At 62.8% G+C, this 16433-nt stretch overlaps 1 protein-coding gene across 4 annotated transcripts; it reads right to left on the reverse strand.

Annotated features, from left to right (window-relative positions):
- Positions 1–543: 543 nt before the first annotated feature.
- Positions 544–14559, reverse strand: CAMSAP3 (calmodulin regulated spectrin associated protein family member 3). 4 transcript variants are annotated; one of them, XM_032309399.1, is made up of 19 exons: positions 14306–14559; positions 8639–8892; positions 8211–8333; positions 8033–8128; positions 7808–7840; positions 6850–6897; positions 6453–6591; positions 5764–5903; positions 5586–5679; positions 5458–5512; positions 5225–5298; positions 4910–4979; positions 3357–4812; positions 2423–2562; positions 2044–2342; positions 1550–1649; positions 1148–1260; positions 943–1061; positions 544–849 (listed from the first exon to the last, which is right to left on the reverse strand). In XM_032309399.1, exons 1-19 carry the CDS (start codon positions 14451–14453, stop codon positions 544–546), a joined length of 3807 nt encoding a protein of 1268 aa, XP_032165290.1. In that variant the 5' UTR covers positions 14454–14559. The 4 variants fall into 4 exon arrangements, with proteins under 4 accessions (XP_032165290.1, XP_032165298.1, XP_032165306.1 ...); XM_032309407.1 differs by lacking the exon at positions 7808–7840 and having other exon boundaries at positions 14306–14453; XM_032309415.1 differs by lacking the exon at positions 6850–6897 and having other exon boundaries at positions 14306–14453.
- Between the last annotated feature and the right edge of the window lie 1874 nt (positions 14560–16433).

Consider the following 16433-nt stretch of genomic DNA (forward strand, 5'->3'; position numbering starts at 1 on the left):
AACATGGGAATCCTTTCTAGCGGTGACAACTGAGCCCAGAAGTGGAGGCAGGTGGCAGTTGGAGAGGTTAAGCTTAGCTGCCGGCCGCACACCAAATGCCAGGAGGGGCCGGTAGCCTCTGCACTGAGAACAGGGGAGTGAGTGGCGGGTGCGGAGGCCACGGGGAGAGGCGGCCAAGGAGGGACCATGAGGGGCCTCGGCAGGAAGCCACATCCAGGCTGTTGAGGAGAAAGGAAAACAGGCAGAGAGACGGCCAGTTGCCCCAGTCAGCCTCAGGAAAATGCCGGCACCCAAGCTCTTTCTAAATTATTTTATTCAAGAAGATGGAGAGGACGGACAGGGGACTGAGCTGAGCCCTGAGTCCCTGAACCTCCCGGCTCAGCCCCCACAGCAGGACAGAACAGAAGTTAGGGGGTAGGGACTCCAGCCCTACCCGGACAAGGTTGGGGACAGACGAGACCCAGGAATACCAACTGATTGTCCTCCAGGCTGTCCTCCGGGAGGGCGCGGCTGGGACCCGCCCCCTGTACCACCGGGGCGAGGCTACTTGGGGGTGCTGCTGCCCTTCTTGGGAGTCGTGGGCTTCTTGCTCTGCCAGAGGTGGCCCTGGATGGTGAAGGCGTCTACGCTCATGGACATGGTCTTGGCAGGGATCTGGGTAAAGCGCTTGCGGTCTGAGTTGTACTTGTAGATGCCCTCAACCATGGCGGGTGTGACCGTGCGGGGGCCGTAGCCCGCCAGGCGGGTCAGCTCCTCTGTCTCCCCGGACAGCGTGTAGAGGGCCCGGAACTGGCAGCTTGAATCGCGGAAGAGGATCAGGAAGTGGTTGGCCTTGCTCTTCTCAATTTCCTGGTGGGGCGGCGGAAGCGGTTGGCCGGGGTGGGGGCAGGGCCTCCCCAACCTCCCCCCACCAACCCCTGCCACCGCCAGACGCGGGCTGACCTCGAGAATGCGGTTCTTCTGCGGTTCGTTGACCTTGCCTGCCAGGCAGCAGTGAGACAGGGCATTGTGAATGATGAACTTGTTGGACTTGGCGCTGGGCTCCTTGTACAGCCGTGGACCTAGGGAGCGAGGCAGTCAGCGGGGCTGCGGGGTCGGGGTGGGGGACAGGCAGGGCCTGGGGCTCGCCAGCTCCGGCCCCACTCACCCGTGTACTCGGGCACCGACGCGGGGGACGAGGCGTTGCTGCCGTTGTCCCAGTCGCGCTCACGGCTGCCAGGCAGGCGGCTGGGGGACATGAGGCCGGATGGGGATGGAGCCCTGTGGGCGGACAGGAGGCGACAGGGATGCAGTCAGCGGTAAGGGAAGCCTCCCCAGAAACACAGGGACCAGGGAAGGGACCAGCCTGGGACCCTGCGGCGGGGGAGACGCGCACGTGTGTGTGCGTACTCCGGCGGTAGGTGCCTGCGCCCCAACTCGTCTGCCCCCCACTCGGGTGCACAGGCGCGTTCTTGGCACCCGTCAGCAGCGCCCTTGCGCAACGCACAGGATTGCGTTCTCCCTTCGACAAGACACACAGACCCTGAGAGGCTGCCCGGGCCAGACTCACCGAGACGTGGGCCTCTTCACGCCAAGGTTATTGGGGGCCTCGTTGGCCACGGTGGACAGTGACAGGGTGGACTGAGAGTAGACTTTGCTGAGCCGGGAGCCTGGGAGAAGAGGGCGTGGGGTCATCCCTACCCAAATCCCCCTGCCTCCGAAGGGCCTGGGGGTGGGGAGGGGGTTACCTGATAGGCTGTGGAAGGAACATGGGGTCACCCTGCCTGAGACCCTCACCCTGTGCCCTCCGACTGGGACACACCTCCCCCTCCCCCCCAACAAAAGCTCTTGCTCCATAGCATTCCCGAGAGAGCCTCGCAGCCCTTAAGCTCTGGGCATGCCTTCCGCCACTGTAGACCCCACACCCCTCTGAAGTCTCACAGACACGGGCAACCCCTCAAGACCCCTTTCGCCCTATGTACTCATGGCGGGGTGGGGTGTCTCAGCGAGCCCTGGACAAGCGCAGCGGGCAGGCACGACGCCGCAGCCCGACAGGGTCCTTACCCAGCAGGCCTCGGGCAGGGCTTCGTGCCAGGGCCGAGTCATCACAGCAACCGGAGCGCGGCCGGGGGGCCCTCCGCCCACCCCGGCCTGGCCCCCCGGTCCCTGCAGCCCGTGGCCGCAGCACTTTGTCAAGGTCGTCCATCAGCTTCAGCTGGGCCCGGCGTTCATACTCGAGCCGCGTGAAGTCCCCCCGCCGAGGGCCCACCTCCTCCTCCGCTGGGGCCCTCCCAGCAGGGGCTGGGGCTGCCGCAGGGGCCACCGGAGCTGGGGGGGCCTGAGTCACCTCCTCCTGGGCCAGCCTGCAAACCGAGAGTGACCGAGCCGTCAGACAGGTCCCAGGCTGTGTGGCAGCAGGTGTCCCGGGCAGCCCCCCGCTCACCGCGCGGCCTCTTCCCTCCGCTGTTCCTTCTCCGCCTCCTGCCACTGCTTCCGCCGCCGCGCCTCCTCCGCCCGCCGTTGCTGCCGCTCCAGCAGGCTGGCCCGCTTTTGGGCCATCTCGTCCTCGGGCTTGTCTTCATCCTGGGGGCAGGCACCGAGTCCAGCTGGCCATCCTCCCCTAGTACTTCTCTGCCCACCCCACCTGCTAACCACGCACCCCTCCTTTGCCTTGTGCAACTGGTCTGAAGGCACCCAGTGGGCTCCTGCTTTACGCACGGCCCTGTGCTGCGTACGAGGGCTAAACGGCGACCCAGCCAGACTGGGTGCTCTTTGCACCACGTGTCTGACCCGATGGGGAAGGCTATCAGTCCACGGTGTGGGGACACGCCTAGCCTAACCTGGGGGCACTAAAGGCGGCTTCCTGGAGGCGGCAACCCAGAGGAGGACAGGGACTTCACTGGGGAGGGGGAAGAGGGGAAAAGAATATTCCAGGCAAAGGGAACAGCAAACGCAAAAGCCCGGAGGCCGGAACAAGCCTAGCAGGCATGGAACAGTGAGGAGGCTGGTGGGCTGGGCAGCGGCGCATGGGGCGGATGGGCCCAAAGCCACAAAGACTTTTTTTATTCTAAGAGCAAGGGATGCCACAAAAGGGTTTTAGCAGGGGACTGACAAAATCAGTTTCCGTTAATATAAATATCTATAATATATCCGTGCTGTTGGAAATGGCCAGGGATGGAGCAGGGGCTTGGACGGTAAAGGCCAGTCAGCACGTGACTGCAGGCGTCCGGGTGAGTCTGTCACCTGCCCACCCATCCACCCATCCATCACGTCTGTCCACTCCCACCTGGCCAGCCACATCCCCGTTTATCCACCAGCGTCCCCCCTCCCTGACCAGCCAGCGGGTCCCTTCCCCCACCGGCTTAGGGGACGCTGACCTTATAGAAGAACCCCAGACCGGCCCGGGGCTCCCCCTCTGAAGACGCCTCTTCCTCTAAGGAATCCTCAGCACCAGGGGGACTCCCATCTCCCTCGTCCTCGGCCGCGGGCTCCGCCAGGCTGCGCAGCGGGATCTCGATGAGGCCGGGCCGGGCCACAGGCTCCTCGGGAGGCGACCCCTCCGCCAGGAGGATGGAGGAGCGCGTCTGCACGGGCACCTGGCTTGGTGAGAACTTGCGCAGGTGCGGGAGGCTGTCGACGTCGTGGGGAGGCGTGAGCACTCTCGTCAGGGGCGCAAGCCGCAGCTCTGCTGGCCGTGCGTGTTTCGGGCTTCGGGGTGTCGGGCTGGGGCCGGGCCCGGGGCTGCGCCGGGCAGCCGGGGCGCGCCGAGCAGGGCTGGGAGAGGCGGCTTTGGGACCCGCCGTGGGGCCGGGGATGACCCACGCGGCGGGCGGCGGGGCGGGCCCCGGGGCCTCCGGTGGGGCCAGGAGCCGCTGCTGCTGGTCCGTGAGCCTCTGCATGTCCCGCTGCAGTGAGCTCAGCGCGGCACTTAGCTTGCTGACGGCCCGGTTATAGTCCCCCAGCCCCTCGGGGGGCACTGGGCCCAGTTCCGGTGAGAAGGTCACTGCCTTGGGCCGTGGGGATGGATCACCCTGGCCCTCACCCGCTGGCCGCTCCCCACCAGGGACCGGGCCCGGCTCCGCCTCTGCCTCCCCTCCAGCCTCCCGTGGCTGCACCTGCAGGAAGGCGCTCTTGCCCAGCCGCTGGCGGTGCTTGGCAAAGATGGCCTCGATCCGTCGCTTCTGAGCCTCAATGGCCCGCCGTTTCTCCTCCAGCCGGGCCCCCAGCTCACTCATCTCTGAGCTCAGGGCCTCTGGCGCTGTGGGGGTGGCCGCCGGGGACCCTGCCTCGGCCTCAGCCTTGACCAGCTGCTTCTTGCGTTCAGCAAAGCTGGTCATCTTGACCTCAGAGTTGCTGGCCGCTGGGGACGAAGCTGCTGCCTTTGGGGAGCCCTCAGATAGGGCCAGCGATTTCGACACCTCCCCTGCTGGGCAGGGAGATGGTTTCAAGGGGCCCTCAGGGTGGGGCACGTAGGTGGGTGCTTTGGTGGGCCCATCGGGCAGTGGCTTTGAGGCCCCCTCGAGTGGGTAGGAGGAAGCCAGCGGCAGTTTGGAGGAGCCCTCAGGGGAGTGGAGGTAGAAGCTGCCGTCGGCAGCCCCATCGGGGAGCAGCCGGGGCTCGGCACTGTGGATGATCTGGAGGGCCTCCTCGATGGTAGGCAGGTCGCCAGGCTCCGGGGTTGGCTGGACGGGGGTCCGGGCTGGAACAGGGCGTGGGGGGCCCAAGCTGTCTGAGCTGACGGAGCGGAGCAGCACGGGGTCTCCCATGACGACATCCACGTCGCTGTCCAGGCCAAAGGGGGTGCTGAACGACACTGCCTGGGAAAGGGGACGGCTGGGCGGCAGGAGGGAGGGGTCAGCCCCTGGGAAGAGCCCCAGCCCCGCCCCCGCGCAGCCTGCTCCCTCCAGCCAGGCCCCAGAGATGCACTCACCTGAGCTGCCGATTCCAGGCCTTGCCGAGGGCCTCCATGTGGGACATGGACGGGGAGGACTTCAGTGAGCCTGGGGAGGGGTGGTAAGTGGTCACTCAGTGGTCACTATGGAGTTGCTGGGGACCCTGGGTGGGGTCAGCCAGAGTGTGTCACTGACGGGGCATTATGTGGATAGCTGGGGCCACTGGGGAGGTTAGGGTCACCATGGGATCATTCAGGTGTCAGAGGGACCTGGTGGAGGGGTCGGGAGAAGTGAATCTGCTGAAGTTGTGTTTGGTGGGGGTCGCCAGCAACCAGCTGCGCCCCTGCCCTCACCTGTGGATCCCCGGAGTGGGGACTGGGGGCCGCCGGGTGACAGGAGCGGGTGGCGGAAGTTGAAGACGGGAGAGCTGCCAAGAGATGCATGTCAGCCAAGGGGGTCCCTCCACAGGAAGGGGGTCACCTCTCCCAGGAGTGGAGCACAGGGTGTCTCCTAGCTCTGGTGCAGTGCCCAGCGAGGGGAGGAGCCCACCACGGCCACGGAGACTCACCCGACAGGGCAACCGTACCTGCAGCCACTGCTGTTCTGAGCAGGAGAGGCCTCTGTGGCCCGGGGGGAGGCGGCTGTGGCAGAGAAAGCAGGGTCAGGCCGGGCCTGGCCTCCCTACCCCACCCCACACCCGGGGCCAGGCCTCACCATGACCATCAGGCAGGTCCTTGGCCTGCACGAAGTCAGGTTTCAGCACCTCAAAGCACATGAACATCTCGGCGAGCAGCACCACCAGGTTGACCTGGAGGCAGAAGGCAGGGTCAGCCCCCGGTGCCTGTGGCCCTGGACACCTGCCTCGGCCCACAAGGCCTCGAGGTGACCTTACCTTGAGGGGCGGTGGGACATAAAGCAGGTCCTCGAGGGAGAGCGGGCAGCCACGGGGAAGGCGGGAGGCACAGAAATCCTGCACCAGCTGGAGGTTGTACAAGCTGTCCGCCACGGACATGGGGTCCTTGAGGCACACCTCTGTAGGGACAGGATACCTGGGTCCCCAGATCTATGGGAAGGAGGACGGGGCCCTGGGGAAGCGAGGGCCTCCTCGTGCTAGGTGCCCTCGACAAAGTGGGTACTAGGACAGGCTGTTCTCGGGTCTCTGCACCTGTGCCCAACTGCCTGCAGAACTAGTCCTCCAAGAACTCAACTCAAAAAGCTTTTCCTGACCCACCCAGCCCGCCTTGGAGCACCTAAGATCCAGAATGTTCTTCTGGATGAACTTATTGTCTTTCTCTCCCAACTAGGATGGGAGCTACCTGAGGTCAGAAGCCCCTCTGTACTGTTCTCACTGGCTCTAAAATGGAATCTGGCATTCTATAAATATTTGCTGCAGGAATGAATTATACTAAGCACAGAGAAGTTGAGACACTTGCGCAAGGTCACACAGCTCACTGAGGGAAAGTGTGCAAGTCCCGCTCCACCAGTTCTGGAAGCCGCCCTCATAATTACTGCCCCACTCTGGGGCGGATGCCCAGGGGCCAGGCTCCCAAGGACGAGTGTGGCCCAGGCCCACACACTCACCCTCGAGTCGCAAGAGCTGGGGACAGTAGCAGTGGATCGTGGCAGCCAGTGCAGCCCCACTTGCCAGATCCTGGAGGGTGGTGACATTCGGAAAGCAGGGAGCGCGTCGGGCCACAGCTCGGTCCTTGCGGTAACGGATCTGTGGGCGGGGCAGAGCCGAGTTAGGGCAGAGGGTCAGGCTGGTCCCAAGTCAGTGGTCAGGCAGGCTGGGGGGGGGGGGGGGCTGGGGTTTCCGCCATGTGGGGGCGTGAAGCTGGGGGTCCCAGAGCCAGAGTGGGGCCAGCCTGGAGCGGGGGAAGGGCAGCAGCAAGAGGCAAAGGAAGTGTCTGCGAGCAGCCAGGCCAGCAGCGAGGGCTAGGGCGGGGCTCCCGGGAGCCTGGGGCGGGGGATACATTACCATGGGGGGTTTGCTCCCCGACTCCTTCAAACAGAAGGCAATTGCGTGCTGGGGGGAGAGGAGCAGCCGTCAGCGGGGCGGGAGGGGTGCTGACTTGCTGGGCCCCCAAGCTCACCTCCAGGGGAGGGGGAGCTCGCCCTGACCCTGTCATGAGCCCTGGCCATCCAGCTGCGACCACGCTCTGGCCAGCTTTGGGGACCCCAAGCTCCTCCCAGCCTGGAGGGACCCCACAGAGCAGCCTCCCATGCAGGGAACCTCCGCCCCCCAACAAAAGACCCAGGCCCCAGCTTGGGGAGGGGATGCAGAGGAAGCAGACAGGCAGAAGGAGAGAGGAACCCCCAACCCAGGCCCGAGAGTGGAAGGAAGGGGGCCCCAGAGTGAGCGAAGGGAGGGACCCTGTCCAGCCCAAAGCCTCCCACTCGTGGGGGGCACCTTCCCCTGGTTGTGCTTCAGGAATGGGCACCCCCCTGCCCACCAAAGCTGGGACCCGTCCTTAGGGAAACTGGGGTCTTGGGAACATCCTTCCACCTTCCCCTGGGTTGGGGATCTTCTTCTTGACCAAGGGGGTGATCTCCATGTGCCCTGCCACTGGGGTCAGGATCCGCACGTCTGACGGGCTAGGGTCCTCCCTTCAGAGGTGCCGGAAGTCTCCCGGCTCAGCTAAGACGGACAAGCCGAGGAGCTCTGTCCTCTCGATTCCTGGGAGGGGAGGCCCATCCCCCTGAACGGTAACTGGGGAGGGGTCTGCCCCGGCAGCTAATGGCAGAGACTCGTCGCTTCTCTGAGTCTGCAGAGGGCTTCTCTCTCCCCGCCCCCCCCCCCAGGGCTGGGGTCCCTGTCTTTTGCTCACAGCTGGGAAGAAGTAGGGGGGGAGCCAACAGGCAGGCAGAACAGACACATGGAGAGACAAAGCGACAAGCAAGGCAGGCAGACGGGGCGGAGAAACAGCCCCACTTACAGGAACCAGCTTCCAGTACCAGCGTGTGGGGCACTGATGCCACAGAGGGAGAGGAGAGAGCAGCAGGAGAGGCACAGGGGAGAGGGCAGAGAGAGAGAGAGAGAGAGAGTCACCTCAAGCCCCCTCGCCCAGTGCAGGAATGGCCTCGAGGTGCAGCCCTTCCCCGCCCACCCAGCCCTCCAACTGTCCTTCTGTCCGTCCATCCATCCATCGCCCTAGCCTCACCGAGGGCTGTGCTGGGGCCACCCCATCGGCAGGGGCCGCAGGAGAGGCTCTCTGGGCAGCTTCCTGCTCTGTCTTCTCCTGCAGCCGCCGGATGGTCTGGGGAGCAGGGAGAGGTCACCAGAGCTCCAGTCACCGGGCCACCCCGGCCCCCAGCCCACAGCAGCCTAACCCCACCTACCGTGTCCACCCAGAAAAGGAGCTTGTGCTCCAAGCTGGCCAGGGCCAAAGGACCGGGCAGTGTCTTTGTCCACTCGAAGGCAAAGGCAACCATGAGGGCGTCAATGACAGCCAGGTGGGCTCCCTGTGGAGGTAAGGGCTGAAGGGTGAGACCAGGGCGAGGGACAGACGCTCCCCTCACCGCTGAGGGAGAAGAGGAGAAAGACCCTCAGGGTTGGGGTAGGGGGCGGGGCTTGAAGTAGGAGGGGCTTTGGGGATGGGCCAGGGTCAGTGGGCGGGGCACCAGGGAAGGAGCCAGGAGAGGGGTCCTGGAGGGCCAGAAGGCAGGTCCGCAAAGGCCTGGCCGTGACTCTGGGGAGGAGCCAAGCCTGGCGGGAGGAGCCTTCAGGGAGGAGCCGGGCGGGCGTGGCAGGAAGGCGCGGGGCCTACCATGAGGATGGGCTGGTGCCTCAGGTCGGCCTCCTGCACCGGACGCTCGGGCAGCGCGGGCACCGTGCCCCTCCGCGCCAGCAGGGCCAGCAGCGCCGAGGGGCTGGGGGGCGTCTCGAGCTGCGGCAGCGCCTGGCGCCAGGCCCGGCAGTAGAGCTCGGCCGAGAGCAGCAGCCGCGTCACCGGGGGCTTCACGTGCTCCTGCGCATACTGGTCCGTGTAGAAGGGCTCCCACAGCTCCGAGGGCACGTGCTCTGTGGGGCGAGGCGGGGCACGGCGGGTCAGGACCCCGGCACCCGCAGGGAAGACGGCACGGGGACGAGAGGCCGGGGGACCTGCGCGGAAGCACGCCGCGCTCGTGTGCAGGAGGCCCCGGGAGGAGGTCAGGGTGGAGGGGCCCGCGCCAGCCTGGGGCCAGGAGGTGGGAGAGCAAAGGGCCTCCGGTAGGGAGGGGAGGGCAGCTCTGGGACCCGAGAGGAGGCTGCCACCTGCGCAGGGCCTTGTGGGTGGTCCTGGAGGCCCTCAAAGAACAATCACAAGGACAAGATGGTTTAATGGATCTCCCTGGGTGGCCCGCCAGCCGGGGAAGCTGGGGAAGCCGGGGAAGCCCCAGCCAGGGCACAAGAGGTAACTCCAGAAATTGAGGCACAGGGTGGGAAAAGCCACACCGCTGGGCCACACTGGCATTGGGATTCAAACCCGGGCCTTCAGCAGACCTACAACCTCTCTCAGCTTGAAGGCTGGGGTGGGGTGAGCTGTGGCTCGGAGGGCCGGCTGGTGGGGCACAGAGTGGGGGAGGGAGGTGCCCAGGCCCCATCAGGTGTGACCGGAAAGATGGGGGGACAGGAGGGCCCGCAGGTGAGGCAGCAGAGACTGAGTGTGAGGGACTCAGGGCAGAGGTGAGATCATCTAGCAGAGGCGGCCACAACCCCCCTTCCCCCACAACACCGAATGACAGAGAATGACACCAGCAGGGGAGGAGGTCGGAGGAAGCCCCATGGGGGCGGTGGGCCCTGGGAGGGCTGGTCCCCAGCAGGACCCAAGGGTGGGGAGGAGAAAGACCAGAAGAGGCCATGAGGACGAGTCTCTGGGGAGGCCTAGGAGGAAGTGGCTGAGGCCAGCATGGGGAGCCGGCCCTCATGGGGGCCTCCCAGGGAGGCCCCAACTCTTAATTCCAGTCCGAACAGCTGTTTTGCCTGTTGGGGTTCTGTGTGTCTGAGAGGATGGGGAGCAGGATTCTACTGCTTAAGAACATTTGCACACAGGGCGCCTGGGTGGCTCAGTGGGTTAAGCCTCTGCCTTCGGCTCAGGTCATGATCTCAGGGTCCTGGGATCGAGTCCCGCATCGGGCTCTCTGCTCAGCAGGGAGCCTGCTTCCCTCTCTCTCTCTCTCTGCCTGCCTCTCCATCTACTTGTGATTTCCCTCTGTCAAATAAATTAAAAAAAAAAAAAAAAAAGAACATTTGCACAGGACATCCCAGACCGTCCTCAGGTGCCTGTCTTCCCAGCCATGCTCCCCAGAGGCCCCCTGCCTTTCCCTACAAGAACCCGGGCATCGGTCCCTTCAGTCCCTCCCTGCCCCAGCTCCTGACCCACCCCCTAAAATCACACTTGACCTTCCCTCTTAACGCTCTACTCCTGTGCAGACTTGTGCCTGCTCTCTGCCCCTCTCCGCGCAGCTTCTTGAGAGAACAGTTGTCCAGGCTCTGCTCCCTTCCGCCGGACCCCTACCCCAACCTCTCTAACTCCTGCCCGCCCAGCCCCCCCACCTCCCTGCCTCCCCAAGGCCAGCAGTCGCCCTCTGACGCACAGCTGTGGGCCGTATCTTGCCCGGGCGCTCTGCCCAGCACCTCCTTGTTCCGGAACCCTTCCTCCCCCAGCATCTCCCAGCTTCCCATCTTCTCTGTCCCACCACTCAAGCCAGGCCTCCTCCCCACATGCCCCGTCAGTGCCAGGTTCCTGACACTTGATCAGAACAGCCCTGTAAATGGATATGGACTCCACCCCCCACCCCCACCCCAATGTGGCTTCCACAGCCATCTGAGCACTGCCACCTGCTGCAGCCCAGGCCTGTGTCCCACTGCCCTCTGGGCATCTCCCATGATGCTCAGTACCTGCTCCAAACCTGCTCCTTCTCTCTGAAACTGCACTGAGAAATCATCACCACCCCCCAACACCTAATGTCCTTAGGTTTCAACCTCTTGGCATCTCCCCAACCCAAACCCTGCTCCCTATCTCCCCAGGCCCTGCCCACTTCCTGCTCCCACTGGCAAAATTAAACAAGTTTCTTTCTGGGGCACCTGGGTGGCTCAGTCAGTTGAGCGTCTGTCTTCAGTGGCTCGGGTCATGATCCTGGGGTCCTGGGATGGAGCCACACGTCTCTCTCACTCTCCCTCTGCTCCTCCCCACTGCTCATTCTCATTCTCTCTCTCTCTCTCTTGCTTTCTCTCAAATAAATAAATAAAATCTTTAAAAAAGAAAAAAAGTTACTTTCCTGCAGGACTTGTCAGGGCCTTCAAGATGAAAACCATGAGCTAGGGCTACCACTAGTTAATGCTGATCAAGCACTTCCTCTACACCTGTGTGTGTGTGTGCCAACACCCCAGCACTGCTGGCACTTGGGGCTGAATAATTCTTCCGCGTTTGGCAGGGGATGGGGTAGGCTGCCCAGTGCTTTGTAAGATAATCAGCACAGTCCCTAGCCTCCACTCACTAAATGCCAGGAGCACCGTCCTCCTAAGTAGTGACAACCAAAAATGTCTCCAGACGCCCTCAATGGTCTCCTAAGAGGCAAAACCACCCAGCTGGGTAGAGAGAGAGCCACCACGCATGATTCAAAATGTTCATTAGCCATTCACCATAGGGAGTGCTGTCCGAGAGAAATACAATTTGGCTCACAGACATAGTTTTCAACTGGGTACTCGCTCCATTAAGAAAGTAGAAACGAGAAACCTTAGTAATATACTTAACCCCAGACAAATCTGATACTAGCATTTCAACATGTAATTAATATAAAAACATTATGTGATGTTTCACTTTTTCTTTACTATGAAGTCTTCAGAAGCCACGGGGTGGTTCATTCACGCATCACAACTCAGAGCAGCCCCGTGTGGTGGTGGCCGCGTCCTGGGACTGCACAGCTCTACGACAGCGCTTGCACTGACTGAGACCAACGCCACCGTGCATACGTTTCCTGGTGGAACCCTTAGGACAACTTATTCTTAGCCCCACTGTCCAGATGAGAAAACCAAGGCCCAGGGAGCTGAGATAACTCGCTCGAGATCACACAGCTCATAAATGGTGCTCAGCGGCCGCGAACCCAGGTTCCCTATGGGTCACAGTGATGCTCTGACATAAGGGACTTTGTGTGGGGTTTTCCAAACTTGCACAGAGATGGCACCCTTTCTTATCTCTGAGCCAGAGTCCCGTGCAGCCCAGCTGCCTGCATTCCTGTCCAGTCTCCTCACACCTGTGCCTCCCGACCACCGGAACCACCTGCTCCCTGGGCAACTGCCCATCTGATCTCATTTTGTCACGTCCTCAAACATGTTCCATAGCTCCCCAGTGCCCTCAGATCCCCCACAAAACACACACACCCCCCTTGAGAGGCCATCCTCGGTCCCACCAGCCTGTCTCACTCCCACCTCCCCCAGGCACCACCCGCCACCAGGACCTGCACAGCCTCCTCTGAGAACGCCCTGTTGGTCCAAACCCCAGGCCTTTTCACATGAGGTCTCCTCCCCCTGGAAAACTCCTATGCATCCTGCAAGGATGGGAGAGGCTGGGGCACAGCCGGGTCTCCCCCTGCCAGCCTCTTTCCTCCTCCCGACCCTCCCTCCTCCGGGGAGACTCCCCTTCTCCTTCCCTCCCTGAGCCCCTGGGCAGCCTCTACAACACAGAGCTTATCACCCCAAGCAGTAATGATCTGGTCCCCTGTCCCATCCCCCTCTCTCCAACTCGGCCCCCACTCCCTCTGTCCGGAGCACCCAGCAGCGCCAGGCACCCAATGGGCACCGGCAAAAAGCCCCAGAGCTCAGGAATTGAGAGGAGCTTTGTTCCCCACTTCCCTCTTGGGGCTTGGCCACCTTCCTCTGCCCCGTCCATACAGAGAAGGAAGGCGGGACTGAGGACTGAACGTGACCCTCAGGGAGGACACCACACAGTGCGGGGGGGGGGGGGGGGGCAGCAGGTCAGTGAGAACAGAACTGGGGGAGTCAGGGCATTGCCTCAGGAAACTTCACTTTCTTTTCTGCAAAATGGGACAGTAATTTCTGCTCCATGATGATATTAATATTATTAATAAAAATACCACTACTGATTACAGCAGCAGGGACAGCGAGCAGCTGTTTAGGAGGTACAGTATGCCAGACACAGCACGAAGAAATCTGAGATCTGCCGCCAGCAACCTTGTGAACAGGGTCCTGGGACCCCCTCCAACCCAGGCACTGCCCTGGCCCTTAGTGGGTGCCCCCCCCCCGACATCTGCAGAATGGATAAGTGAATAAATGCCCTCTTTTCCAGAGGGGGGGACAGCAGCTCTGGAGGACTGTAATAATTCGTCCATAACCTGGTGGAGGGGGCTCAAACCCTGTCTGGTCCCCGAAGCTGAGCCCTCTAGGGCCACATAACCTGGGATGGGAGAGGCTGGGGCACAGCTGGCTCTCTCCCTGCCAGCCTCCTTTCTTCCTCTAGCAGATCCTCGGGGAAGGGCAGGCCCCACAGTGGGCCCTGCATGGGAGGGTGCTGGGAGAAAGACACAGGCTTGGGCGGACCCAGGAGACGGGCAGCTGTCCCTGAGCCCCACACCCAGAACAGGTTGATCTAGGAAGGCCACCGAAAGGGGGATGGGCTGTGCCCTTCTGGTCCCAAGACCAGTGGGCAGGCCCCTGGGAAAGCAAGGTGTCCCCTCAGGACTCCCCTGAAGGCCCAGACCTTAATTAACCCCAGCTGCCCCGTAACAGGCCCTGGCTCCCAGCTCTGGCCTGAGTGGTGCGGCTGCCCTAGGGCCCTGACTTGGCCCACTCGGGCCCTCGCCTCCTGGGGACCCACCCGCATCCTTCCCCTTGGGGTGGCCTGACTTTCGCACACATGTGGGCCTAAGGGAGGAGTGGAGGCTCTGTCCGGGTGGGAGAAGGTCCTACACCTGGGCTCCCACCCCCGCGGATCTCGGACAAGCCAATTCCCTTCTCCCGGGCTCGTCCGCCTCCTAGGCAAAATGGGGTAATAAGTCACAGCTGCCAGCCGCTGGCCGCGGCCATGGAGGCGAAAGTAAGGGCTCCCTCGCCGCCCGCAGCGCAGGGAGGGCTGACGCGGGCTGTGGGTCCCGGCTGCGGGGCCGTGGGGAGGCGGGGGTCCTCGCGGGGGCGTGATGTGAATGTGTAAGGGGGGGAGGGCGTGCAAGGCCCGCCCGGGAGACCCCGCCCCGCTCACCTGGGCTCCCGGACGCCCGGGTCCCGGCGCGGATCTGGGCCGCCGGCCCCACCCCCACCGCGCTCCCGCAGCCCGGCGGGCAAAGTCCACCGCCCGGGCCGAGCAGGAAGCCCGGAGGCCCGGCGCGGCGGGGCCCGAGCCCGGGGCCCCCCGGCGGCCGGCGCTATTGTTCCCACGGCCCCGGCCGCCGCGGCCCGGCGCCCCGCCCCCCGCACCTGCCGCCCCCGGCCCCGGTACCTGCGCCCCCGAACGCGGCCCGCAGCACCCACGCCAGGCTGGCCGCCGCCTTGGCCCGCGAGAAATCGTACTGGTCCAGCGACTTGATCTCGGGCACCAGGAAGGTCCTCCGCAGCGGCCCTGGCCCGGGGGGCGCCGCCTCCACCATGGCGGCGCCGGGGCTGCGGACGCCGGCTCCGCGCTCGCTCCAGCTGGGTTGCGCCGCGCTCGCACCCGGACCGGGCCCGCCGCCGCCGCTGCTGCTGCCGCCGACCCAGGTGCGGCCGCTCGCGCTCGCGACGCAGCGTCGGCCCCGCCCCGGGGCGGAGCCCAGGTGCGCCCCGCCCCCGGCCCGGACCCCGACCCGGTACCCACCCCCCCGCCGCCTCGCCTGGCCGACTGCCGCTGGGTGGGGCGGGCCCGGACTGCGGTGGTGGCGGGAGGCTGCGGAGGAGTGCGTGTGCGCGCGTGCGCTGGGGAAGATGCGCGACCCTCTGTTTGCGGATGTGTGTGCTGGCCCAAGTGTGTCCCCTTAGATGTGAGTGTGAGCATCCATGCGGGCTTGTCATTCCTGGCCAAGAGGCGGCGTGTGCATGGGTGCACCTGTGTCCCACTGCGTATTGGGAACGTGCAAGAGTGTGTGTGTGTTCTCATCAGTGTGTGCGTCCCTGAATGTAGTCGGGTGGGGAGTGTATTTGAGGGTGTCTGCGTGTGTGTATCTGGGTGGGAGCGTGACGGCACATGTGTGTGTCCGTGTTTTTCATGTGTGTGGTGTGTACAAGGATCTGGACTGTGTAGGTGTCTGTGTCCAGAGGATATAGGAGTGGTGAGTGTGCGTGTGTATTTGTGTTTTATCCGTGGATTGGCGAGTGTGCCTATTAGTGAGCATCTAGATGTTGTGTTTTGTATAAGTGTGTGATCACCTATGAGAGAAATTGAGGGCGTGTGTATTCATGCACCAGTGTGAATACTTGTATCTATTAATGTGGTTGAATGGGTCTGAATGGATACACTTGCAAATGTCTGAGCCCCCTTGGTGGATCTTTGTTTAATCATTGCTTTTGTATTCCACTGTGGTTTTGTGTCAGAACATCTACCCTGTGCCTCTTAGCAGTTTGGAACTGTGAATGCCCAAGTGTTTGTGTTAAGTCTTTGCAGGCCTGTATGTCTAAGTGTGTGTAGCCCAGTGTGATTGTGTGTGTGTAGTCCGTATGTGTTTGCGTTTGTATGTTATCTCTTCTTGACTTCTTGAGTGTATGTGTGTGAAGCTCTTCACATCAGTGTGAATTTTGGGATATTTGAATGGATCTGTGTGTGAGCATGAGTGCAACAAGGTGCACACGTGGGTCTGTTTCCTGAATGTAGATTGAGTGTTGGAACTTACCTCTTTCTGTGTGAGTGCATTTCTGGGCGTGCCTGATTGTGAATCTGTGGCTGTAGTGCATTATGGGGGGAGGGTATGCGTGTGTAAGGGGTTGTGTTTCGAATGGCTCTGTGGGTGTGTACGGTTCTTTGTGTGCACCCAGATGCATTTGTGCGTTGTATCTAAGTGAGACTAGGTGGGTGAATTCCATGGAAGGCGATGTGAGTGTGAGTTTCCGCCTTTACAGCTACAGAGGGAGCTTCATTCAAACACGCACACGCACATGCACACACAGAACCCTCGGTGTTTTCTCAACTATATAAAATTCTGAGATGAGACGGCACTACAGCAAGTCAGTTTCCTGAGACGGCACGCCTCCCAGGGGGCGGTCCCTGAGCCCACACTTTGTTGAAATTACTGGGTCCCTTAACATACATTGCACAGATGTGTTTGAGGGGTGGGTCTCACGGTCCGGAGCGTGTGACTGGAGAGGGGGTGGGTGTGCCCAAGGGAGAGGCACTGGGGCGTCGGCCCTCCTGTCTGGATGTGCCCGTGCACGAGGTGGGTGTGGGCTCACAAAGGGGCCAGTGTGTATGTGTTCGAACACACAGGTTGACGTGTGCGATGCACGTGCCTCGGCTCCTGTCCCGAACCCTGTGAAAGACCTGAACGTGTCCTCTCCCCACCGGGCCTTGGTTTCCCCCTCTGTGGCACTGTTGGGGCTCCCAGCACAGCACAGGGAGGTGTTCTGGCCGGGACTGGCGTGCTGTCAGGGGCGGCCACTCC

The sequence above is a fragment of the Mustela erminea genome, chromosome 1 (genome assembly GCF_009829155.1).
Source record: "Mustela erminea isolate mMusErm1 chromosome 1, mMusErm1.Pri, whole genome shotgun sequence".
Classification (NCBI taxonomy): Eukaryota; Metazoa; Chordata; class Mammalia; order Carnivora; family Mustelidae; genus Mustela; species Mustela erminea.